At 50.3% G+C, this 27217-nt stretch overlaps 1 protein-coding gene across 2 annotated transcripts in view; it reads right to left on the bottom strand.

Annotated features, from left to right (window-relative positions):
* Window positions 1–27217, bottom strand: part of LOC137306070 (synaptosomal-associated protein 25-like) — a 271559-nt gene that overhangs the window by 42419 nt on the left and 201923 nt on the right. For both annotated transcript variants that reach the window (XM_067975133.1, XM_067975134.1), the window contains exon 3: window positions 17414–17455. In XM_067975133.1, the coding sequence (XP_067831234.1) occupies window positions 17414–17455 (42 nt within the window). The remainder of the gene's footprint in view (window positions 1–17413; window positions 17456–27217) is intronic.

Here is a 27217-nt window from a genome sequence, read left to right as displayed (position 1 = left end):
CCAATTAAACCATAAGCTTGGCATCACTTAATTAACACTGATTTTAAAAAAAAGGGTGACAAAATGAAAATTGAAAATGCTGCAATTACACAGTGGGGCCAATTCTCCTGCTGTTATGGGTTCACGTGTATGGGTTCACAGGGAGCACGGGAACAGGGAAAGGGGCCAGAGACTCACACCATCAGGGCCCTGCCCCTTTGTGAGTGACACAAATTTTACAGCGAGGCTTGGATACTCCCGCTTGAATCAGAAAATGATGCAATAATGCATTTACACCAGATACAAACCACCTCGAGTCACCATCCATATAAACTGGCATCCATGGTTACTAGATACTAAACAGAAACAGGTCTAAAGGGAGTATGAAGATTCATTCCTTTCAGGCCTATTTAGGTTCCACAAACAGCAATGTGATAATGACCAGATAATCATGCTTTAGTGATGTTGGTTGAGGGATAAATATTGGCCAGGACACCGGGGAGAACTCCCCTGCTCTTCTTCGAAATAGTGCCATGGGATCTTTAACATCCACCTGAGAGGGCAGACGGGGCCTCAGTTTAACATCTCATCTGAAAGAGGCAGCACTCCCTCAGTAATGCACTGGAAATGTCGGCTCAGATTTTGAACTCAAGCCTCTGTATTTGGACTTGAACCCACAACCCTTCTGACTCAGTGGCGGGAGAGCTACCAACCGAATCACGGCTGACACGGTGAGCGACACAGAAAGGTCAGTCAGCGCAACAGGCTCTCTGTGGCCACCCGATGGGCTTGCACACCCATATCTGCAAATTAGTGCATGTGAAAGCTCCACTCTCAGGGGTCAGTTGTGACAGAAGACCTGATAGCACCCAGCACAAGAGACAGTCAGACCCACGTGAAGGCTGACTGACTGTTAGACTGGATACTTGTTCAGGAACACCCCAATCGCAAGCGTTACATGATACTACATGCAAGTATGATTCAGTTATGTGGAGAGACAGGAGAAGTTGGGGTTGTTCACCTTGGAGCAGAGAAGGTTAAGGGGAGATTTAATAGAGGTGTACAAAATCACGAACGGTTTTGATAGAGTAAATAAGGAGAAACTGTTTCCAGTAGCAGGAGGGTCGGTAACCAGAGGACACAGATTTAAGATAATTGGCAAAAGAATCGGAGGGGAGTTGAGGAGAAATTTTTTTTGCACAGCGAGTTGTTCTGATCTGGAATGTGCTGCCTGAAAGGGCAGTGGAAGCAGATTCAATAATAACTTTCAAAAGGGATTTGGATAAATACTTGAAAAGGAAAAATTTGCAGGGCTGTGTGGAAGGAGCAGGGGAGTGGGACTAATTGGATAGTTCTTTCAAAGAGCCGGCACAGGCATGATGGGCCAAATGGCCTCCTTCTGTGCTGTATCATTCTATGAGTCTGACTGGCCACAACTGTCAAGATTCCAGCAACAACCTTTCCAGACACTGTCGCACCTACCCGGCAATGGCTGTGGGGCAGTGTCCTCGCCGACTGCAGGTCAGCAGGAAGGCAGGAGCCGAGCCGTGCCGCCTGCTGTAAGGGGCACCTGCGGCTACCTTGCATCGCAGGGCAAGGCACAGCCAGTGACGGTACAGGTCAGGGGCAACCTCAAGCCTGCCTCCACCTCCTGCCAGGCTCACAGCAATCCAGGCTTATGGGGATGGTGCCACAGAAGGTGCTGCCTGCACTTCAGCTAGCTCCACTGCTTACCTGCAGAGCCATGCCTGCACACTGGGTTTCATTTGTCACTTCTTAATCTCTTACTTCTTCAGCCTTGGCAAAGGCTGACAATGGGCTGAGATCCTTTCTAAAGTATCTCAGGATTTTTGACACCCTATCGTGACACTTCCCTTTAATTGATTGCATGCTCTTTAAATTTCACGTGCACACAATTGTTCCCTTACACAACAACAGCTTGCATTTATATAGCGCCTTTAATGTAGTAAAACATCCCAAGGCACTTCACTGGAACGTTATCAGACAAAATTTGACACCGAGCCACATAAGGAGATATTAGGACAGGTGACCAAACCCTTGGTCAAAGAGGTAGAATTTAAGGAGCGTCTTAAAGGAGGAGAGAGAGGTGGAGAGGTTTAGGGAGGGAATTCCAGAGCTCAGGGCCTAGGCAGCTGAAGGCATGGCCGCCAATGGTGGAGCGATGAAAATCGGGGATGCGCAAGAGGCCAGAATTGGAGGAGCGCAGAGATCTCGGAGGGTTGTAGGACCAGAGAAGGTTACAGAGATAGGGACGTGGAGGGATTTGAAAACAAGGACGAGAATTTTTAAAATCGAGGCATTCCTGGACCGGGAGCCAATGTAGGTCAGTGAGCACAGGGGTTATAGGTGAACGGGACTTGGTGCGAATTAGGATACGGGCAGCAGAGTTTTGGATGAGCTCAAGTTTAAGGAAGGTGGAAGATGGGAGGACGGCCAGGAGAGCAATGGAATAGTCCAGTCTAGAGGTAACAAAAGCATGGATGAGGATTTCAGCAGCAGATGAGCTGAGGCAGGGGGCGGAGATGGGCGATGTTACAGAGGCACCTGGACCTGTGAATACTGATGTACCTCGTCTGACCCAGGAAGTTATTTCAGCAGTGTTACTTTACTCTGGTGTGATTAGTAGAAGTTCTGAACTGACTTCCAGCAGCAGACAAAAATAATTCCCAGCATGTTTGTTAGCTTCTGTAAAAAGAACAGACAGATTCACGTTTTGGTCCGTGACCCCTTTATCAATTGTGACAGAGGGGGGGAAAAAAAAAAAAAAATTGGATAAAGCCTATTATTGGGTGCGGGCAGCGCGATCCACTATTAGCCCATGCCCAATGGCCCCTGTACAGGCCTCAGTACTCACCGTCAAGCAGCGTTGAAAACTCGACCTTACACATTGATTCAAGTAAATGAGCACTTTCCACCAGCAGGGGGAGCCCCAATCGCTTAAAGGCAGGCTGTCTCTTAAAATCTCTTAAAGGTAGCCGGTACCTGTTATCTGCTAAAAAATAACAGTCTGCTGTCTGCATGGAGCCCGAACAGAGATCTGACATCACTCACGTAACACACAGATTCAGGTCCCGTCCTTATGTTTACAAACTGATGTGTTATGCTAAAACATCGAATAAAGGTTGCGCACTACTAAATCCCACATCCCCTAATCTGCATGCCAGACCTCACCACTCTGCCAATTTGAGTGGGTACCAGGTCTGCGAGAGTGCAAGCACCAAGGTTCTCTGGTGATGCACTAGAGGCCTTGGTGCAAGAGGGACATCCTATATCCGCAAAAGGGGTGAGGGACAAGAGGCATATGCCCAAAAGGCAGTGTGAGGCAGCGGGGGACGAAGTCAATGCCAGGCGCACAGCACCACAAACATGGATGCAGTGCAGGAAGATGTTCAATGCTTTGACAGGAGTGGTCAAGGTGAGTGAGGTCAACTGTCAAGTGGCATCTCCTACCAACTGCACCACTAGCCGCATCCACTGCTCCATGCACTACACCCCCATCACCCATATACCAACCATCTCCTTCCATCAGTACTCAACTCTTCCAATCAGATGCTTCCTCTCACCCTTACACATTACCACTGTTGCAAGCCGCCCACCCACAACTCACAGGCCACACACACTGGCAACTATTCAACCATGACAGGCATATCACCCAGACACACGTCCCGCTTTCTAGCAGAAGGTGGCGCATAACAGGAGGCAGCAAGTGGCAGTGGCATTTAGCCCCTCGAGCCTGTTCCGCCATTCAATGAGATCATGGTTGATCTGTGACCTAACTCCATATACCCGCCTTAGCCCCATATCCCTTACTACCTTTGGTTCACAGATTTAGAATTCACAATTGAGCTAGCATCAGCTGCTGTTTTCAGAAGAGCGTTCCAAACGTCTCCCACCCTTTGCGTGTAGATGCATTTCCTAACTTCACTCCTGCACGTCCTGGCTCTAAATGTTAGGCTATGTCCCCGCGTCCTCGTATTCAAATCTAGGAGACCTCCAAAAACAGTTACAAATGCATCAGCAGCCAGAAGCAATAATCCAGCCACTAACCTGTAAATCCTGCATGGTCCCTTTAAATAGCGCTGGTGGGGGGTCCTCCAGGCACTCTAAGACATGATCAGATTGTCGTGGTTAAGACTGTGCGTTGAGTATATTCAAGGCTGAGATGGATAGATTTTTGGACTCTAGAGGAATCAGGGGATATGGAGATCGGATTGGAAAGTGGAGTTGAGGTCGAAGATCAGCCATGATCTTATTGAATGGCGGAGCAGGCTCAAGGGGCCAGATGGCCTACTCCTGCTCCTATTTCTTATGTCTCTCCTCCCTCTTATTCCACAGTCTCCCCTCCCTCTTATTCCACAGTCTCCCCTCCCCATTATGCCACAGTTTCCGCTCTTATTCTATGATCTATCTTCCCCCACTTATTCTACTGAGTCTTTTCTCACTCCCTTATTCTAATCTACTCTTACTCTAGATTTGAGTCCAAATCCTACCATCAGAGTTCAGGAGAAGGTTCATTTTCACCAAACCTTGCAAAAAAAAAAAGTTTTGGAAAGAGCAAAACGGAGATTTCCCTGCACATGCTCAGTAAAACCACAGCTGTCACTGGGTATTTTCCATCCTGAGCCCCATCTTGTTTGACAGCCACTGATTTTGTGTGTAGGACTCGGGGAGAATTGGGTCTTAAATGAGCACTTGACTCAGTATATTTAAGGGGAAGTTAGATAAACACATGAGGGAGAAAGGATTAGAAGGATATGCCGATAGGGTGAGATGAAGAGCATAAATGAGGAGGAGGCGCGTGAGGAGCATAAATACCAGCATGGACTAGTTGGGCCAAATGGCCTGATTCTGTGCTGTAAATTCTATGTAATTTTCACCATCCCCAAGACTTCACTCAGCGAAACTGGTTCATTAGTGTTAAAATACTTTACTTGTCGTCAGCAAAGAAGAAAATCGCTTCTCTTCACAACCAAGAACAACCCAATTCCATTAACACCATGAATAGGTAAGGCATTGCCTTTGATCATCAATCCTGGATGGCATTAAATCTATTTTCAGCTATTGTCTTCATTCAGTGCTGTAACGACTGACATGAGGCCAATAGTATAGCCCCATCTCTCCATACCCTCCCCCCCCACCCCTTATAGTCCTGCCTGCACAATGTGCTGGGAGTGCCAGGGCCGGAATGTCAGGTACCAGCAGCATGTAAAGGGCTGCTGTCTTTTATATGTCTATTTTCTTGAGTGCGTTCAGGACAGCTTTCTGCAACACTATGTCCCAGAACCAACAAGGGGTCAGGCCATATTAGATTTAATAATGAGTAATGAGCCAGATTTAGTTAACAGCCTAACGGTGCGTGAACATTTATCTAATAGCGATCATAATATGATTGAGTTCAATATTGTGTTTGAAAGGGAGAAACCCGTATCAGTTACTAAGATTCTAAATTTAGGTAAGGCCGACTTCAACGGGATGTGACAGAGACTGTCCACAGTAAACTGGGCAAATCTGTTAATGGGTAAAACGACAGAAGATCAGTGGGAGGTGTTCAAAAAATAATTTAACGTGCTACAGGACCAGTTTATACCCCCAAGGGGTAAGAGTGCTACTTGCCAAAAAAAAAGCCATTGACAGCAAAAGAGGAAAGGGGCAACATAAAACTAAAAGAAGAAGCATACAAAAATGCAAAAAATAGCACGGATCCTGGCGACTGGGAGAGATACAAAAAACAGCAAAGGGTGACAAAACAGATAATAAGAGCTACAAAAAGGGAGTATGAAAAGAAATTTGCAAGGCACATCAAGATCAACACAAAAAATGTTTATAATTATATTACGAAAAAGAGGGTAGTCAAGAGCAACATGGGCCCCTTAAAAACTGATCATGGTGATATTGTAAATGAAAATAAGGAAATGGCGGACATGTTAAATTATTATTTTGCATCAGTATTCACAGTAATGGAAGAGGATAGCATGCCAGACACCCCAAGGAAACTAATTTTGAATCAGGGACGGGGACTCACCATAATTAACGTAAGCAAATTAACAGAAATGAAGAAAATAATGCTACTAAATCCCCAGAATCAGGTGGTTTCCATCCCAGGGTTTTAATGGAAGTAGGTAAGAACAGTAGGAGAGATGGGGAGCGATTTCTTCACTCAGAGGGTGGTGAACCTGTGGAATTCTCTACCACAGAAGGCAGTGGAGGCCAAGTCACTGAATATATTTAAGAAGGGGCTAGATAGATTTCTAGACAAAAAAGGCATAAAGGGGTATGGGGAGAGAGCGGGAATATGGTGTTGAGATAGAGGATCAGCCATGATCATATTGAACAGCGGAGCAGGCTCAAAGGGCCGAATGGCCGACTCCTGCTCCTATTTTCTATGTTTCTATTGCAAATGCCCTAACTTTAATCTTCCAAAGTTCTCTCAATTCAGGAACCATTCCTTTAGATTGGAAAATTGCACGTCACTCCACTATTTAAAAAAGGTGAGAGAGGGAAACCAGGGAATTATAGACCAATTAGCCTAACATCTGTTGGCGGTAAATTACTAGAGTCTATAATTAAGGATAGAGTGACTGAACACCTTGAAAATTTTCAGCTGATCAGAGAAAGCCAGCATGGATTTGTAAAGGGTAGTTCATGCCTTACGAACCGGATTGAATTTTTTTTAATGACTAAGGAAGTGGACAGGGGAATGTCTATGGATGTTGTTTATATGGACTTCCAGAAAGCATTCGATAAAATCGCACATAAGAGACTGTCAGCTAAAGTTGAAGCTCATGGAATTGAGGGAAAATTATTGACCTGGTTAGGAAATTGGCTGAGCGGCAAGAGACAGAGAGTAGGGATAATGGGCAGGTACCCAAATTGGCAGGATGTGACTAGTGGTGTTGCACAAGGATCTGTGTTGGGCCCTCAACTATTCACTGCATTTATGAACGACTTCGATGACGGAATAAAGAGCCACATATCCAAGTTTGCCGATGACACAAAGATAGGCGGCATTGTAAGCAGTGAAGATGGAAGCATAAAATTACAGAGAGATATTAATAGATTAAGTGAACGGGCAAAACTGTGGCAAATGGATTTCAATGTAGGCAAGTGTGAGGTCATCCACTTTGGATCTAAAAAGGAAAGATCAGAGTACTTTCTAAATGGTGAAAAGCTCGAAACAGTAGATGTCCAAAGAGACTTATGGGTCCACGTACATAGATCATTAAAATGTCATGGGCAGGTACAGAAAATAATCAAAAAGGCTAATGGAATGCTGGCCTTTATATCTAGAGGATTAGAATACAAAGCCCTGGTTAGACCACACCTGGAGTACTTGTTCAGTTCTGAGCACCGCATCTTAGGAAAGATGTACTGGCCTTGGAGGGAGCGCAGCGTAGATTTTCTAGAATGATACCTGGACTCCAAAGGTTAAATTATGAGGTGGGATTACACAAACTAGGGCTGTATTCCCTGGAATTTAGAAGATTAAGGGGCGATTTGATTGAAGTTTTCAAGCTATTAAGAGGAACTGATAGGTTAGATAGAAATTATTTCCGCTGGTTGGGGAGTCTAGGAATAGGGGCATAGCCTAAAAATTAGAGCCAGGACTTTCAGGAGTGAAGTTTGGAAACATATCTACACACAAAGGGTGGTAGAAGTTTGGAACTCTCTTCCACAAATAGCAGTTGATGCTAGCTCAATTATTAATTTTAAATCTGAGAGTGACAGATATTTGTTAACCAAAGGTATTAAGGGATATGGGGCAAAGGCGGGTATATGGGGTTAGGTCACAGATCAACCATGATCTCATTGAATGGCGGAACAGGCTCGAGGGGCTAAATGGCCCACTCCTGTTCCTATGTTCCTAATGATTTCCCAGCATGGGGGAGGGGCATGGAACAGGGCACCAGGCAGAGGTTTCAGGAGGGCATCAGGCAGGAATGCCAGAGAATTGTTTTTAAATTTAATGGGGCCCCCCCTCCCGTGCCCGTTCCAAACGAGCACTGTGTGGCTGGAGTTCTGATTGGCCGGTGACCCCCGACATACCATCACGTGCAATGCATTGCTTTACATACAGCAAGATCCCAGAAACAGCGATTGGCTAAATGAACAGTTCATCTGTTTCCTCTTTGATGAAACTCATTTCCGAAAAGTGCGATGAGGGGCTAGTGAGGTTTTTTTTTTGGTCCCATGGCGATTTTATAAATACTCGTTAATTCCATTGTTGTACCGCATAAATGTGGTGTTGTAAATAGAATTGTTGGTCCCAGTATTGACGGGGAGGGAAGGGAGGGTGAGGGGAGAGGGTGCGGATGTGGGGGAGGGTACGGGGGGAGGGGGAGGGTGCGGATGTGGGGGAGGGTACGGGGGGAGGGGGAGGGTGCGGATGTGGGGGAGGGTACGGGGGGAGGGGAGAGGGTGCGGATGTGGGGGAGGGTACGGGGGGAGGGGGAGGGTGCGGATCTGGGGGAGGGTACGGGGGGAGGGGGAGGGTGCGGATGTGGGGGAGGGTACGGGGGGAGGGGGAGGGTGCGGATGTGGGGGAGGGTACGGGGGGAGGGGGAGGGTGCGGATGTGGGGGAGGGTACGGGGGGAGGGGAGAGGGTGCGGATGTGGGGGAGGGTACAGGGGGAGGGGAGAGGGTGCGGATGTGGGGGAGGGTACGGGTGGAGGGGGAGGGTGCGAAGGGTTCTGGGGAAGCAGGGGAGGGTGTCATGGGAGCCCGGCAAGGCCAGGGACATGGAGGCCCTGCCGATCTCAATGGCAGGACCTCATTTGAATAATTTTGGGCAGAGTCCCGCCCAACAGCACGGCCAGATTGAGAGGCAGAAGACTGGGGCCATGATAGGGGCTAGGCAGAGGGCCGAAGGCTTCCTTGAGAGGCCTGGGAGCGGGGGGCGTGGGGAGGGAGCACTCCTGCTCCCCCTGGCCCACAAGGAGGACTAAGAGGGGCTGATCTTCAGCACTTACCTTCGGGAGCCCGCACCTCCTGCCTCGGACCTGTTGCTGGGCAGGCGAGAGCTCGGGCCTCCTCCTCACCCAACGTTAAGTTGGAGTCGCGGTGCCAATGATGTCATCAGGCCGCGACTTTGGACTGTTAATTAGGTCCTGCCTTTTGTGGGAGTCTCTTTGATGGCCTGATTTAGGTTGGACGGGAACGGGGTTGGGTTAGGTTGTTCGTTCCCGATATTTTAAACACCCCCCCCAACTCCCCCAGACCCTCTCCCGTCCCTCATGGGGGATGGAGGTTAAAATCGAGGCCATTGAGTTGGGAACAGGGAGATAATGAGCAATCAGTCAGCACCTGAAAGCAGGGTGACTTGCTCCCCCATTGGAGTCAGGCTCTTCTTAATGTTTCCCTCTATTGTATTGTTGAGGGAAGATTCTTGGTTAGGTCACCACCAGAACCTACTGATCTTCTTTGAATAAGGTCAATGGGTCTGTTACGGCCACTTGAATCACAAGAATAGATGGACAGGGTCTTTGGGATACCATTTCATTCCAACGACAGCACCTCCAACAGGGCATCACTGCCTCAGGCAGTCACTAGGGTGTCAGCCTAGGTTCACGTGCTCAAGTCCTGGAGTGCGACTTGAACCCATGATCTTCTGGCTCAGAGGTGCTACCAGCTCAGCCAACTGGAGTCAAGCTAAGAGTTAACGAGTTGATATCTGTCAGAACCGCTCAGAAACCAGCATTTTCACAGCCGCAAAGACCCTTTCATTTTGCAAAGCTGCAGTGCTCAGGCAGAAGATCACGTACACCTGTTAAAAGGTCGAGATCTTGCATAGAATTTCATCGAAACCAACAGCACGGGAACAGGCCATTCGGCCCAACCGGTCTATGCCGGTGTTTATGCTCCGCACGAGCCTCCTCGCCCGTTGCAGGATATCGTGCCTTGAGCCATGACCTTTTATTGTCCTGAGGTGACGGGAGGCCACCTGCAGAGCTGCCTGTTCGACTCCTCAGTGCACGTGTGCGAGAAACAGTCAACGAGAGCCAGCACTCAGTGCCACCAGGAAACCTTTAGAATCACAATGTCCCAGTCATACCTCAACATTCCTTTAGGAATCGGGGATTACTGGCAAAGAACATTCCCTCAGTGGATTAAATGAGTCAAGTAGAGTCTTTTATGAGATCAATTATACACAATCCGCAGAAGGAGCCAGTTTATGGTCTTTCTTCATTCCGTGTATCGAACTATTCAGCTGCCTCCAGAGCACAAAGATGTCAAGGAGATGTTAACGTAAGAATAAAAAGTAATACTTATCAGTCTTTAAGAGATCCGTAGTACATTGGCAGTAGGCTGTAACTGAGCACAGCTAAGCACTACTGTCACTGGGTTTATTTTAGCTTATAATTTTTCTCCTGGAGTGTAATGTACGTCCTCCAGTGCAGGTTAGTGTTGGAGGATAAGCTTTTTATTTTGTTATGGCCTTAATTCATCACCTCAAGATGCTCCTAGTGACAGGCCTGGAGCCACCAGTAATTCACCCTATTGCTCTCTCCAGGTACAACCCAAGTTGGGAGTTGTACTGCGGGATATTTATCCAGATTGGACAAGGTCTGAGGCAATCCTAAAGTCAACACAGGTGGACACTGAAAGACTTGGGCGGAAGCTTTGTCCTTCAGATAAGCTGCTGGTTCTCATTAACAACCTGTCTGCCGTTTGCTTATGTTATTAGCATAAGGACTCCCACAACAGATGTTCTTTTAAATGCATTGACTGGGACCAGCGACCAATTACTTGTTGGATAGGATGTTTGCCTGGTAAAGATCATCACTGATGAGGTTTAATAAAATACTTTCTGTGATGTGACGGGCTGCCTCGAAACAATCCCATCCCCTGACCATTTCCATGGAAACAGCGACTGTCCATTGGCATCATAAATACGCAGTCACAAGAAAGAAAGAGAGAGGGAGAGAGTGCGCGAGAGAGAGAGAGAGAGAGGGAGAGAGTGCGCGAGAGAAAGAGAGAGAGGGAGAGAGTGCGCGAGAGAGAGAGAGAGAGGGAGAGAGTGCGCGAGAGAAAGAGAGGGAGGGAGAGAGTGCGCGAGAGAAAGAGAGAGAGGGAGGGAGAGAGTGCGCGAGAGAAAGAGAGAGAGGGAGAGAGTGCGCGAGAGAAAGAGAGAGAGGGATGGAGAGAGTGCGCGAGAGAAAGAGAGAGAGGGATGGAGAGAGTGCGCGAGAGAAAGAGAGAGAGGGATGGAGAGAGTGCGCGAGAGAGAGAGAGGGAGAGGGAGAGAGTGCGCGAGAGAGAGAGAGAGAGGGAGGGAGAGAGTGCGCGAGAGGGAGAGAGTGCGCGAGAGAAAGAGAGAGAGGGATGGAGAGAGTGCGCGAGAGAGAGAGAGGGAGAGAGTGCGCGAGAGAAAGAGAGAGAGGGAGGGAGAGAGTGCGCGAGAGGGAGAGAGTGCGCGAGAGAAAGAGAGAGAGGGATGGAGAGAGTGCGCGAGAGGGAGAGAGTGCGCGAGAGAAAGAGAGAGAGGGATGGAGAGAGTGCGCGAGAGAGAGAGAGGGAGAGAGTGCGCGAGAGAAAGAGAGGGAGGGAGTGCGCGAGAGAAAGAGAGAGAGGGAGGGAGAGAGTGCGCGAGAGAAAGAGAGGGAGAGAGTGCGCGAGAGAGAGAGAGGGAGAGAGTGCGCGAGAGAAAGAGAGAGAGAGAGGGAGAGAGTGCGCGAGAGAAAGAGAGAGAGGGAGGGAGAGAGTGCGCGAGAGAGAGAGAGAGGGAGAGAGTGTGCGAGAGAAAGAGAGAGAGGGAGAGAGTGCGCGAGAGAAAGAGAGAGAGAGTGCGCGAGAGAAAGAGAGAGAGGGAGGGAGAGAGTGCGCGAGAGAAAGAGAGAGAGGGAGGGAGAGAGTGCGCGAGAGAGAGAGAGAGGGAGAGAGTGTGCGAGAGAAAGAGAGAGAGGGAGAGAGTGCGCGAGAGAAAGAGAGAGAGGGAGGGAGAGAGTGCGCGAGAGAAAGAGAGAGAGAGGGATGGAGAGAGTGCGCGAGAGAGAGAGAGGGAGAGAGTGCGCGAGAGAAAGAGAGAGAGGGAGAGAGTGCGTGAGAGAAAGAGAGAGAGGGAGGGAGAGAGTGCGCGAGAGAAAGAGAGAGAGGGAGGGAGAGAGTGCGCGAGAGAAAGAGAGGGAGAGAGTGCGCGAGAGAGAGAGAGGGAGAGAGTGCGAGAGAGAGAGAGAGGGAGAGAGTGCGAGAGAGAGAGAGAGGGAGAGAGTGCGCGAGAGAAAGAGAGAGAGAGAGGGAGAGAGTGCGCGAGAGAAAGAGAGAGAGGGAGGGAGAGAGTGCGCGAGAGAGAGAGAGAGGGAGAGAGTGTGCGAGAGAAAGAGAGAGAGGGAGAGAGTGCGCGAGAGAAAGAGAGAGAGAGAGTGCGCGAGAGAAAGAGAGAGAGGGAGGGAGAGAGTGCGCGAGAGAAAGAGAGAGAGGGAGGGAGAGAGTGCCCGAGAGAGAGAGAGAGAGGGAGAGAGTGTGCGAGAGAAAGAGAGAGAGGGAGAGAGTGCGCGAGAGAAAGAGAGAGAGGGAGGGAGAGAGTGCCCGAGAGAGAGAGAGAGAGGGAGAGAGTGTGCGAGAGAAAGAGAGAGAGGGAGAGAGTGCGCGAGAGAAAGAGAGAGAGGGAGAGAGTGCGTGAGAGAAAGAGAGAGAGGGAGGGAGAGAGTGCGCGAGAGAAAGAGAGGGAGAGAGTGCGCGAGAGAGAGAGGGAGAGAGTGCGCGAGAGAAAGAGAAAGAGGGAGGGAGAGAGTGCGCGAAAGAGAGAGAGGGAGGGAGAGAGTGCGCGAGAGAAAGAGAGAGAGGGAGGGAGAGAGTGCGTGAAAGAGAGAGAGAGAGGGAGAGAGTGCGCGAGAGAAAGAGAGAGAGAGAGGGAGAGAGTGCGCGAGAGAAAGAGAGAGAGGGAGGGAGAGAGTGCGCGAGAGAAAGAGAGAGGGAGGGAGAGAGTGCGCGAGAGGGAGAGAGTGCGCGAGAGAAAGAGAGAGAGGGATGGAGAGAGTGCGCGAGAGAGAGAGAGGGAGAGAGTGTGCGAGAGAAAGAGAGAGAGGGAGGGAGAGAGTGCGCGAGAGAAAGAGAGAGAGGGAGGGAGAGAGTGCGCGAGAGAAAGAGAGGGAGAGAGTGCGCGAGAGAGAGAGAGGGAGAGAGTGCGCGAGAGAAAGAGAGAGAGAGAGGGAGAGAGTGCGCGAGAGAAAGAGAGAGAGGGAGGGAGAGAGTGCGCGAGAGAAAGAGAGAGAGGGAGAGAGTGCGCGAGAGAAAGAGAGAGGGAGAGAGTGTGCGAGAGAAAGAGAGAGAGGGAGAGAGTGCGCGAGAGAAAGAGAGAGAGAGTGCGCGAGAGAAAGCGAGAGAGGGAGGGAGAGAGTGCGCGAGAGAGAGAGAGGGAGGGAGAGAGTGCGCGAGAGAGAGAGAGAGAGAGGGAGAGAGTGTGCGAGAGAAAGAGAGAGAGGGAGAGAGTGCGCGAGAGAAAGAGAGAGAGGGAGGGAGAGAGTGCGCGAGAGGGAGAGAGTGCGCGAGAGAAAGAGAGAGAGGGATGGAGAGAGTGCGCGAGAGAGAGAGAGAGGGAGAGAGTGCGCGAGAGAAAGAGAGAGAGGGAGAGAGTGCGTGAGAGAAAGAGAGAGAGGGAGGGAGAGAGTGCGTGAGAGAAAGAGAGAGAGGGAGGGAGAGAGTGCGTGAGAGAAAGAGAGAGAGGGAGGGAGAGAGTGCGCGAGAGAAAGAGAGAGAGGGAGAGAGGGAGAGAGTGCGCGAGAGAAAGAGAGAGAGGGATGGAGAGAGTGCGCGAGAGAGAGAGAGGGAGAGAGTGCGCGAGAGAAAGAGAGAGAGGGAGAGAGTGCGTGAGAGAAAGAGAGAGAGGGAGGGAGAGAGTGCGCGAGAGAAAGAGAGAGAGGGAGGGAGAGAGTGCCCGAGAGAGAGAGAGAGAGGGAGAGAGTGTGCGAGAGAAAGAGAGAGAGGGAGAGAGTGCGCGAGAGAAAGAGAGAGAGGGAGAGAGTGCGTGAGAGAAAGAGAGAGAGGGAGGGAGAGAGTGCGCGAGAGAAAGAGAGGGAGAGAGTGCGCGAGAGAGAGAGGGAGAGAGTGCGCGAGAGAAAGAGAAAGAGGGAGGGAGAGAGTGCGCGAAAGAGAGAGAGGGAGGGAGAGAGTGCGCGAGAGAAAGAGAGAGAGGGAGGGAGAGAGTGCGTGAAAGAGAGAGAGAGAGGGAGAGAGTGCGCGAGAGAAAGAGAGAGAGAGAGGGAGAGAGTGCGCGAGAGAAAGAGAGAGAGGGAGGGAGAGAGTGCGCGAGAGAAAGAGAGAGGGAGGGAGAGAGTGCGCGAGAGGGAGAGAGTGCGCGAGAGAAAGAGAGAGAGGGATGGAGAGAGTGCGCGAGAGAGAGAGAGGGAGAGAGTGCGCGAGAGAAAGAGAGAGAGGGAGGGAGAGAGTGCGCGAGAGAAAGAGAGAGAGGGAGGGAGAGAGTGCGCGAGAGAAAGAGAGGGAGAGAGTGCGCGAGAGAGAGAGAGGGAGAGAGTGCGCGAGAGAAAGAGAGAGAGAGAGGGAGAGAGTGCGCGAGAGAAAGAGAGAGAGGGAGGGAGAGAGTGCGCGAGAGAAAGAGAGAGAGGGAGAGAGTGCGCGAGAGAAAGAGAGAGGGAGAGAGTGTGCGAGAGAAAGAGAGAGAGGGAGAGAGTGCGCGAGAGAAAGAGAGAGAGAGTGCGCGAGAGAAAGCGAGAGAGGGAGGGAGAGAGTGCGCGAGAGAGAGAGAGGGAGGGAGAGAGTGCGCGAGAGAGAGAGAGAGAGAGGGAGAGAGTGTGCGAGAGAAAGAGAGAGAGGGAGAGAGTGCGCGAGAGAAAGAGAGAGAGGGAGGGAGAGAGTGCGCGAGAGGGAGAGAGTGCGCGAGAGAAAGAGAGAGAGGGATGGAGAGAGTGCGCGAGAGAGAGAGAGAGGGAGAGAGTGCGCGAGAGAAAGAGAGAGAGGGAGAGAGTGCGTGAGAGAAAGAGAGAGAGGGAGGGAGAGAGTGCGTGAGAGAAAGAGAGAGAGGGAGGGAGAGAGTGCGTGAGAGAAAGAGAGAGAGGGAGGGAGAGAGTGCGCGAGAGAAAGAGAGAGAGGGAGAGAGGGAGAGAGTGCGCGAGAGAAAGAGAGAGAGGGATGGAGAGAGTGCGCGAGAGAGAGAGAGGGAGAGAGTGCGCGAGAGAAAGAGAGAGAGGGAGCGAGTGCGTGAGAGAAAGAGAGAGAGGGAGGGAGAGAGTGCGCGAGAGAAAGAGAGAGAGGGAGGGAGAGAGTGCGCGAGAGAGAGAGAGGGAGAGAGTGTGCGAGAGAAAGAGAGAGAGGGAGAGAGTGCGCGAGAGAAAGAGAGAGAGGGAGGGAAAGAGTGTGCGAGAGAAAGAGAGAGAGGGAGGGAGAGAGTGCGCGAGAGGGAGAGAGTGCGCGAGAGAAAGAGAGAGAGGGATGGAGAGAGTGCGCGAGAGAGAGAGAGGGAGAGAGTGCGCGAGAGAAAGAGAGAGAGAGAGAGAGTGCGTGAGAGAAAGAGAGAGAGGGAGGGAGAGAGTGCGCGAGAGAAAGAGAGAGAGGGAGAGAGTGCGTGAGAGAAAGAGAGAGAGGGAGGGAGAGAGTGCGCGAGAGAAAGAGAGAGAGGGAGGGAGAGAGTGCGCGAGAGAGAGAGAGAAATTTATTTAGCACCTTTTACGACTAGGGCTCTGTTTTGAACTGGTTGCTTTGTGGAGATGATGGTTCTCGCTGGATATACAGTGCAGTGACTTTTTTAACCAGGTGAGGCCTAAACAAGCCAGTGTATTACCATGGCAACGGGCCCTCCCGGAATCCCACCACCAACCTTAGAAACTGTGGATTATCTTTTTCCAACTGCCTTGTTCAGCGGTTGTTTTCTTTTAAACCTCCAGGATTGGACTTTGAGGGGGAAAAAAAAGCAACTAAAACTTTGTAGAATAAGAATTATCTGGAGTATCGCCAGAAGGCTTTGCAAAATTTTGCCACTCGGAATTATCTAAAGTACAGTGGCCGTTACAGATCATTTTTCTTCAGTAAGAAACTCCACCCAGAGAGGTGACAACAACAGCAAGAGAGGAGGGGGGAGGGGACGGGGTAGGTGGGGAGTCGGGGGAGGGGGCGGGTAGGTGAGTAGTCGGGGGGAGTTGGGTGGGTCGTTGGGAGGAGATACGGTGGGTGAGTAGTCGGGGGAGGGGTTGGGGTAGGCGGGTAGTTGGGGAGGGGCGGGGTAGGTGGGTAGTCGGAGGAGGGGCGGGGTAGGTGGGTAGTCGGGGGAGGGGGTGGGGTAGGTGGGGGTGGGGTAGGTGGGTAGTCGGGGGAGGGGGTGGGGGTGGGGTAGGCGGGTAGTCGGGGGAGGGGGTGGGGTAGGTGGGTAGTCGGGGGAGGGGGTGGGGTAGGTGGGTAGTCGGGGGAGGGGGTGGGGTAGGTGGGTAGTCGGGGGAGGGGGTGGGGTAGGTGGGGGTGGGGTAGGTGGGTAGTCGGGGGAGGGGGTGGGGTAGGTGGGTAGTCGGGGGAGGGGGTGGGGTAGGTGGGTAGTCGGGGGAGGGGCGGGGTAGGTGGGTAGTCGGGGGAGGGGGTGGGGTAGGTGGGTAGTCGGGGGTGGGGTAGGTGGGGGGTGGGGTAGGTGGGTAGTCGGGGGAGGGAGTGGGGTAGGTGGGTAGTCGGGGGAGGGGGTGGGGTAGGTGGGTAGTCGGGGGAGGGGGTGGGGTAGGTGGGTAGTCGGGGGAGGGGCGATCGGCCACAACCCGACAAATCTGTCGGCGGTTTAAGGCCACGGGATCTGTTCCTGGGCTGGGAGCTCCCTGAACTGCTGCCGACGGCGATATCGACTCCCCCGCTCGCGCACGCTCGGGATCCGAGGTGAGGCGATGCCTCTCCTGACGAGCAGCCTCGGAAAGTGTGGCCAGGAGTGATGTCAGGGGGTCAGAGGTCAAATCTGCGGGCTTTTCTAGGAGAGCCAAAGGGAAGAGAGCCTGAGCTTCTCTTTCCTGCCCCATTGCCGAGCCACGGAGATCAGGGAGGTCCCCAATTAGATTGGCGGTTCCGTGCTGGGTTGGCTAGGCAGCTGGGACTACGGCAGCCGTAGGGAACGTTACAGCCGGCATCAGCGCTTCCGGACTCGGGAGGAGGAACAAGCAGCCAAGGGTCTGGTTCCCGACCACCTTCTTACTGGAAAGGGTTGAGAGTGTACAGGCTCGGCTATGACGCTCTTCATGGTTGAATAGCCTGACAGCACTCCCTGTCGATGGTCACACAGCAGGAATGGCCACTGGGCTGTTGAACAGAACCTCAGTGTGAGTCTGAAAAAGTGCGGGGGTAGAAACTGGAGATGAAGGGGGTTTTGTTGCGTCATTCCCACTTTGCTTCACTCACTCCGTGATAATCCCAATCCGTGCCCAAAATGTCACGGGAATCTGGCTACGTGTTTATCAGGAATTTAGGGAAAATAGATGAAAGTTGCTGGTACTGTACCTCCTCCACCAGCTGCAGCATACGGCGAGTGCTTTCCAGGGACTGCGGAGAGAGAGAGAGAGAAACACACGGTTAGACCACTGTAAACAAACACTAACCCTTCACTTTACCAGCAACAAGTACCAGTGCTTCAATAAACATACAACCGCAGCACAGGGACAACCTTTAACCTCTTCAACACCCTGACAAGCTCAGAACACCATCACTGGTACAGGAAGAAAGAACTTTCATTTATATAGCGCCTTTCACAACCTCAGGACATTCCAAAGCATTTCACAGCCAATGAAGTACTTTTGAAGTGCAGTCACTGTTGAAGGAAACGCGGCAGCCAATTTGAGCACAGCAAGATCCCACGAACAGCAATGAGATATTGACTAGTTAATCTGTTTTAGTGATGTTGGTTGAGGGATAAATATTGGGCAGGACACCAGGGAGGACTCCCCTGCTCTTCTTCCAATAGCGCTATGGGGTCTTTTACGTCCACCTGAGAGAGCAGACAGGGCCTCAGTTTAACGTCTCATCCAAAAGACGGGGACCTCCGACAGTGCAGCACTCCCTCAGCACTGCACTGGGAGTGTCGGCCTAGATTATGTGCTCAAGTCTCTGGAGTGGGATTTGAACACACGACCCACTTTCACAGAAAGATATAGTAACAGTTTCAGGCAGAAGTGTGAGGTGGTTCATTTTGGTAAGAGGAATAAGGAGGTCACTTATTCCTTAGAAGGTAAGAAACTAAATGGGATAGAGGAGCAGGGAGATCTGGGAATACAGATACTGTACATACATCGCCAAAAGTAACGACACAAGTTGATAAAGCCATAAAGAGTGGAAACAAAGTACATTTCTAGAGAACCAGGGCCTCAGTTTGACACTTAATCCAAAGGACAGCACCTCCGACAGTGCTGCACTCCCTCAGTACTGCACTGGAGTGTCAGCCTAGATATTGTGCTCAGGTCTCTGGAGTGGGGCTTGAACCCATGATCTTCTGATTTAGATGTGCGAGTGGTACCCACCTGAGCCGAGGCTGATACCTCAGGCTGGTGTTTTGCGTTATGTGAATTCCCACGTTGGATATTATGGTGATTTTCTAGAAAGATCAAGGTTGCTCAGGGCAGTGCAGTGGTGCCAGCTGTTGACAGTGAAGTGGTGCCAGCTGTTGACAGTGAAGTGGTGCCAGCTGTTGGCACTCCAGCTGTGCCACAGAGCGGCGGGGCACAGAGAGACACCACATGACCAGCGCCCAATCTCAACCCTGACACTGGGATTGGTAGCAACTCCTCCCTAGTGGAGAATTGCACGTGGAAAGGCATGGAAGGGAGCGGGTTTAAAGGTCAAACTGTGCTGTGCGATATCTATAATAAATTTTAAATCTTGCATTTGCACGCACTTCCTGTCTGTAAAACCAGACTTCCTGTTGTCATGTTTTTCTCACACTGTCAACTTTTCCCACTATAAATTCCTATGTCGTTCATAATGGGAAGTTCCTATGTAAACACATCACGCTGTAATTACATCCTCCCACCAATGGGGGCATTGTAGCACCTCAGCTTTGCATCTCCCAACTCCTCACCCTGTGCTGCAGAGAAACTCCTGAATTCTAACCAATTCTGCTCGCAGGATTGCTTCAAGTTTTACTGTTTAACTATAATTAAATAATATACAAGGTCAGAATGGATGACTTTAAAATGGGGATTAAATTATGTCTGGGTGCCCTGATCCAATTATCCCCCAGGCTTTAACCCTGCTTCACCTGAAGAATATATTTGGCGTTGGCTCTCTATGTGCACTGCCACGGGGGGTCGGCTAGTGTATAAAGTTTCATGTGATTGTTTGAAATTGGTTACCATAACGGAGCGGTTAAACGGATTAATACCTTTGCTGAAAATAGCAGGTAAAAGAATGTCTCGTGATAAGGTTAAGTGTTTGCTAATACAGAGGAGCAGAATGCAACAGGAAAGGGCTCGACAATGATTGCCACACCCTGGCCCAAGAGCAGGAAGGGGCCAGTGCTTCACCAGCCATGACCGCCATGTCCCATCGGCCACGGTACAATGCTCGGTTCGGAACGCGTCAGGCTGTGAGAAAGAGCATATGGGCGCTTTGAATCAGGCTGCCCTTTACTGTCACTAACCCCTCTCCCGCCCCCCCACCAACCAATCACGAAGAGTACACACTGGAGAAATCAATGGGTTAATACCCTCCATTTTAGATTGCAGCTGCTCAGGAGGTGCGGGGCTCATGAAAGGGTTAATGTATTAAAACACCTGGCAGATAGTGTAAACACGGCCAAAGGGGAATTAACGTAGTCACTGTCAGTATTGCCGTCAATCTGTTCTCATTTCCTGTGCTGTATTACTCAATACAAATATATTACATCGTAACACGGTGTGCACATTCAATAATCCAGGGTAAAATTCCACTTCTGCACTGTCAGCCCTCTAGGCCGTAGGCTCTGATATTCCCTCCCTAAACTCCTCCACCTCTCCTCCGTTAGCACGCTCCTTAAAACCCACCTCTCTGACCAAGCTTATGGTCATTTCCTCCTGGCATGGTGTCCATTTTTTTTTGAAGATGTTTTTCTACATTAAAAAGGACTGTATCGATGCAAGTTACTGTTGATAAGGGAAGTTCTACTACCGAGGGAGTATTCCAAGATCTTTATATCTCTACAGTGGTTGGGATTTGTATAAAACCTCACCTCAGTGAGATGAGTAAGTATTATTTACATTTTCTGATGTGTTGGGTTTGGGGAGGTTGCATTGTGGTGGTTGGACAATGTCCCATCCAACTTCACCTGGGAACATAGGAACATAGGAACAGGAGTAGGCCATTCAGCCCCTCGTGCCTGCTCCGCCATTTGATAAGATCATGACTGATCTGTGATCTAACTCCATATACCTGCCTTTGGCCCATATCCCTCAATACCTTTGGTTGCCAAAAAGCTATCAATCTCAGATTTAAAATTATCAATTGAGCTAGTATCAATTGCCGTTTGTGGAAGAGAGTTCCAAACTTCTACCACCCTTTGTTGTGTAGAAATGTTTTCTAATCTCGCTCCTGAAAGGTCTGGCTCTAATTTTTAGACTGTGCCCCCTACTCCTAGAATCCCCAACCAGCGGAAATAGTTTCTCTCTATCCACCCTATCCGTTCCCCTTAATATCTTATAAACTTCGATCAGATCACCCCTTAACCTTCGGAACTCTAGAGAATACAACCCCAATTTGTGTAATAAATTGGGGTTGTATTCTCTAACTTCTGAATAACAACTCCCCCCATTTATATAGCACCTTTAACATAGTAAAACGTCCCAAGGCGCTTCACAGGAGCATAATCAGACAAAAGCTGACACCGAGCCACACAAGGAGGTATCAGGACAGGTGACCAAAAGCTTGGTCAAAGAGTTGAGTTTTAAGGAGCGTCTTCAAAGGAGGAGAGGTTTAGGGAGGGAATTCCAGAGCTTAGACCGCTGGAGGCACGGCCGCCAACGGTGGAGCGAAGGAAACCGGGGATGCGCAAGAGGCCACAATTGGAGAAACACAGAGATCTCGGAGGGTTGGAGCAGGTCACAGAGATAGGGAGGAGGCGAGGCCACGGAGGGATTTGAGGATGAGAATTTTAAAATCGTGGTGTTGCTGGGTTAGCGCAGGGATGCTGGATCGCCTGTACTGCTACAAGAGACAACCGTTAGACTCTCCTTTCCTCTTACATCGCAATACACAGCCTGCAATTCTCTTGCTGCGAGGTAAACACAAGTGTCGAATCGACCAGAGAATGCTCCTGCCCCTTTTGTCTGTTTTTAGATTTAATCCCCCCTTGTTCCCCCGCTGGGGTCTCATTTGAAAAACCGTCTCATTCTAGTGGGTGTTTCATTTTTGCTTTCCTCAGTCTCAGGGTCTCACAGTCACAGCGATGAGCTGTCAGCGCTAATTATCTGCTTCCCCATCACACACCGCGGGCTCCTGTCTTTAATATCTCCTCCATCCTCAAGGTCAAACTTCTCCCGATCTCAGTGCATCCATTTCCACTCTCCCATTATTCACAGCCCGTGACCCTCCAGAGATTCTGCAAATTGCTGCCAATCTGGCCCCTTTGTAATTTTACAGCCAGACGGAGGGTTTCTGTGCCAGAGATAAATTACAGAGCAATCTCAGCCGCTCCGATGTCACAGAAATTCATGAGAAACATCTTTAAAGTCCGGGACTATTAAGTATCGCTCATTTGAAAAAAAGGATTTTTATTTTGATAAAGCTTTATTGTGTCTCTCTGAAATGCCTCAAAGTGCTTCAGATACAATGAATTACTTTGAATTGGTGATTGTTGTTACCATCATCAGGATTGCCTACTTCCACCTCTGTAACATCGCCCGTCTCCGTCCGTCCCTCCCTCAGCTCATCTGCTGCTGAAACCCTCATCCGTGCTTTTGTTACCTCTGGACTCGACTATTCCAATGCTCTCCTGGCCGTCCTCCCATCTTCCACCCTCCATAAACTTGAGCTCATCCAAAACTCTGCTGCCCGGATCCTAACTCGCACCAAGTCCTGTTCACCCCGGTGCTCGCTGACCTACATCGGCTCCCGGTCCGGGAACACCTTGAATTTAAAATTCTCAACCTTGTTTTCAAATCCTGTCATGGCCTCGCATCCCCCTCCCCCAACTCCCTGTAACATCCTTCAGCCCTTCAACCCTCCGAGGTCTCTGCACTCCTCCAATTCTTGTACATCACCGATTTTCATCGCTCCACCATTGGCGGCCGTGCCTTCAGCTGCCTAGACCCTAAGCTCTGGAATTCCCTCCCTAAACCTCTCCACCTCTCTCTCCTCCTTTACGATGTTCCTTAAAGCCTACCTCTTCCACCAAGCTTTTGGTCACCTGTCCTAATATCTCCTTATGTGGCTCGGTATTAATTTTTGTTTGATAATTGCTCCTGTCTGCTCCCCGGCAACAGCAACACGGTGGGAGGAACTGCCTGGCCAGAAGAGACCGAGTTAAGTTTAAAAACGTTGCCTGTCTTTGGACTCCTTATGGGCCTGGAGGTGCAGGAGTGCTCCCCCCACCCCCCAGTCCCCTCACAGAGTCCGTAGGCCTCTCCAGCCCTGGCATCCCCCTCTCCCCACCCTGAATAATGGGGAATCCCCAGCACCGCGTCCCCTCGATCTCTCTGCTAGAGGAAACCCCGACCTGCTCCTCCCACCGCAAAGCCAGAGATTCCCCTTGTTGAGACATGAACGAGGGACAGAGAAACAGTGATGACTAATAGGATCGAACAGTCACCCAACTAAAGACAAGTCGAGATGCGTCCTTGCCTAGCAACTGACTTCCTATTGTACAGATGCAAATTGGGTATTACTCAAAGCCCGGGAAAAATATACGTAAGGTAATTCGCTTTGAACTTGCTATTTGGTGAACGACAAAACGGAAACAGCCAGTCTGGGAAACAAAGATCAATCAAATACAGGGAAGTCACACTTCACTCCAATCAGGACACAGTAATCTGTGCAAGATCGAGTTTGATGGGAGAAAACTCACACCGAGTTGGAGGTGAACAAAGTCAGAGCAGTCTTTGCGTGGGAAATGGCTGTTCCGAAGCCAGTTGGTTTTAAGTGGTGTTTGAGTGGCAGACAAAGATACCCAGTCTACATGTATTAAGTGGGCGTGTCCAAGGTATGAGCAAAGGCAGCAGAAAGGGACCAAGCTTTGGCTGTTAGGGGGGTTACTGTCTGAAGAGTTCGTGCCTGGGCTTGACTGTATCCTGCTTACCGCACTATAACATTGAAATAAAGTCAAGACAAGAAACAAAGACCGAGTCTGCTTATCATTTTACCCGACGGATTTAACTTCATTTAACTTCACCCACCGACTGCCGGGGTGGGGGCCGTTCCCATCGGTCCCCGGCAGCAGCCTCCTGCCACGAGGTTCCTGCTCCCACCCACTGGCCAGGTAGTCAATCTGGTCGAGTGTCGGGCGGGACTCTGCAAAGATCGTGCTGTGATGCATTAACTCACTATACATAGCACTGATGCCACCTTTAGTCTTCTCAAAACCAGGATTAGCACCACGTGTCGCTCCAGCAGTGTTTGAGTTACTGGGTGAGTTTTACATTGATTTTTTTTTTTGGCCGTTTTTGAAATATCTGATCTGAGTATTGGAACTTGAGGAAAGCTGAGAAGCAAAAGATACTAACAGCAGAGGTGGGCTGGTTGAGAGGATTACTGGCAAGATCCAGGATGCAAAGAATCAGCAATGATCAATAAAAACAAGGCTTGGACAGGAAATAGCACTTATTCAGGAGATCCAAGTAAACCCTGGGCCCCTGCCTCTCCAGCGCAGCCAGAGACCTACCCCGATCACTGCATTTGGCCAAATGGAAAGCTGCTCTGGTGGCTTCAAGTAAATTTACAACCCTGCTCTACACAGCAATAGGCCCCAAGTTTGATCCATGGTCCGAACTAGTCGACTGATTCAAGCCAGGGCAGCGGGTGGGATGTTACCATTTACCTTTGCTCCCCTAGGCTAAATAAAGCAGGGTTTCTGCTCCTGATCCTTATCCAGTCAGTACTGTTTGGAAATGTTTGTGTGCACACACGTTAGGATGAGAACAAGATGAGGCCCAGACCGTTTGCGGTCTCACAGCCTGCTGACTCTCTCAGTCTAGCGGACAGGCTCGAGGGGCTGAATGGCCTCCTCCTGTTCCTATGTCCAGGCTTGCAGATGAGCAATGGCCAATTGGCTGAGGTATCAGATGGTTGCCAGCGCCCATGGGACTGTGCCCCAGCACAAGTCAGCAGCTCGGGAGAGGAGGAAGGAAATGTGGGGCAAAGTGTACTTTGTAGTTCAGACTCTGAGCCAAACTCTTACTCTGAAATGGGCAGAAATAGCAGGGCTTCAAGTCAGCCCATTGATTGGTCGGTATTGGGATGCTGCACATCCTTTTACATACAAGTACATAGAATTTACAGCAGGCCATTCGGCCCAACTGGTCTGTGCTCCACACGAGCCTCCTTCCACCCTACTTCATCTCACCCTTCTATTCCTTTCTCCCTCATATACTTATCTAGCTTCCCCTTAAAGGCATCTCTGCTATTCAGAGCTGCTCATTGATATGCACAGCCCTCTTTCTCTGAAAGGTTGCCAGACTGTTATTAACTGCTTTACAATCACAGCCAATTTAATACTCAGGGTCTGCCGCTGGAGTCTGAGCTCGACGCTCGTACGGTAGCAGTCAGCTCCGGAGTACAGGCCCTCAGGAGGGGAGGCCGATTGAGCTGATGGTCCTGGAAAGTTAGTTTCCTTCCTTCGGCTATTCCGGTGGTGCGTGACCACAGGACGTCCAGGTTTTTGCTTTTGTTTCTTCCTCTGGGGTTTTGGGTCAGTGGTCTGTGTTGATCCTAAAGGGTTGACTGTTAGGTCTGCGGCTAGCTATCAGACACCGGTTTAGCTTCTTGACACATCCTTTTATCTATTTTTTTTCCCCCTTTTCCTCTCCGCCAAGTCTTTCTCACAGTCTCCCTTTTAGCTTCTCCTCCACCACCCCCCCCAACCTCCAGTCTTTTCCAGAATGCCTCGTTTTTTTAACCCTTTAAAAGGATCGCTATCTGAATGGCGCCGGGAGCTGCTTTATTAGGTCACCTGGCGTTACCCCCTCAGCAAGCCCGACCCTGTCTCTAGGGCTCTGGAATGATTAGTATCTCATGGGCGATCTCATCGGTCTCCCCTCCTCTATGTTTGGAATTGATAAATCATTGCATACGCTCACTGTTATCGCATTGATCCTTGTTTCATCAGCTGTACTGTTTATGATTCTCAGCTTGTCATGACTGCTTCTCTCAAGTTGAATCTCGAACGATGAAAATCCTTCAAGTTCAGCAGCTAATTGGTATTCACAACATGTCTCTCGGAAGGTCGCCTTTTCTTTCGAGCTAGCTAGGCTCCTCTCCGTGCTCTGTTGAAGCTGTTAACTCTGTGCTGGGGTACAGTTACAGGTCCGCTGGTTGGTACCTCCCCCACAATTACATAATTCATCTATAAAGCCTTGGCAGTGAGTGTCAGTGGGCTATCCGACTGTGGAGGCATCACGGCCAATCCCCGGCCCTTTCCTCACCCAAAGTCCACGTGCTAATCCACATAAAATTCTAACAAAGACTAGATGCAGGGAGGACGTTCCCGATGGCTGGGGGAGTCCAGAACCAGGGGTCACAGTCTCAGGATACGGGGTACGCCATTTAGAACCGAGATGAGGAGAAATTTCTTCACTCAGAGGGTGGTGAACCTGTGGAATTCTCTACCACAGAAGGCAGTGGAGGCCAAGTCATTAGACGTATTCAAGAAGGAGATAGATATATTTCTTAATGCTAAAGGGATATGGGGAAAAAGCGGGAACAGGGTACTGAGTTAGACGATCAGCCATGATCATTTTGAATGGCGGAGCAGGCCCGAAGGGCCGAATGGCCTACTCTTGCTCCTATTTTCTATGCAGACTTACAATAGGGATTACTGGCTAATCATCGGAAGCGGAAACCCTGACGGATTTATCTGCCCCTAAACCACTGCACTGAAGCCCAATGGCATTCAGGGGAGATCAGCTCGCTCACCACAGACCGGGGATCGTCCTTTTCTGTATGGTTCAGCTACTCACTGGATAAACTCACTCAGTATCAGGGGGAACATGTTACTCAGGCCATTAATGCTTTACCCACGGGCAATTAATGTTCAGGAATTGCATCGGTGCCTGGAAGTCCTTTATGGAAAATGCCATCAGTGATGGGCTGTCTGAGGGTCAGATGTGCAACATCTGGAACAGCAGCAGCCATTACAAGGAGCAACAGCAGATAGAGGTCATCGCCCTGCCGTGGAACGCAGTTTACCAGTGGGTGTGCATGGGCATGTAATGGACCCACACGGGCATGTAATGGACCCACACGGGCATGTAATGGACCCACACGGGCATGTAATGGACCCACACGGGCATGTAATGATGACATTGATAACTGAATCACCAGGTTAAATAATATGAGTTAGTTTTTCAGCATGTGTGTAACAAACAAGCTCAGGGCCCAGGGGCTGTTGAAAACACCAGAAGAAACTCCATTGAAGGAAAATACAGCAACAAAGTGTATTTAAACTGCACCTTTAATGTAGGAAAACATCCCGAGGCCCTTCACAGGAGCATAATAGAGAAAAGGTGTGTTTCATTATTAAATTATTTCATTCATTTTAATCTCGCTGAGCATATTTGCTTCTGCGAAGGCAGAATGTACTCACCCAGGGAGAAGTAACAAATATATTAAAAAATAAGCCAAGTTTATTGTGGAAAACACGGTTTTCACCAGAGAAGCAGTTCCATTGTCCGGATTCCTGCCATCACAATTTTCACAAAATCTTGTGCTTCGTTGCACTGCTTTGTTTATTATTCGAGGTTTCATCTCCCTTTCTAGGTGGATTTTCTACATCGTGTTTCTTTTGTTCTTTCTGCTGTATATTTATTGGTAAAGGCACGACCGTGAAGGTGGAGTGATGCCCATTGTAGCCTGATGATAGTATCTGACAACTCTGGACTGACCAGTCCCACCGCCGGATCGCCCAAATCCCACCGCCGGATCGCCCAAATCCCACCGCCGGATCGCCCAAATCCCACTGCTGGATCGCCCGGTCCCACCGCCAGATCGCCCGGTCCCACCGCCGGATCGCCCAAATCCCACCGCCGGATCGCCCGGTCCCACCGCCGGATCGCCCAAATCCCACCGCCGGATCGCCCAAATCCCACTGCCGGATCGCCCGGTCCCAGATCGCCCAGTCCCAGATCGCCC

Source organism: Heptranchias perlo, chromosome 41 (genome assembly GCF_035084215.1).
Source record: "Heptranchias perlo isolate sHepPer1 chromosome 41, sHepPer1.hap1, whole genome shotgun sequence".
NCBI classification, from domain to species: domain Eukaryota; kingdom Metazoa; phylum Chordata; class Chondrichthyes; order Hexanchiformes; family Hexanchidae; genus Heptranchias; species Heptranchias perlo.
The sequence above is the reverse complement of the archived record's forward strand: the minus strand, read 5'-3'. Positions and strand labels throughout refer to the sequence as shown.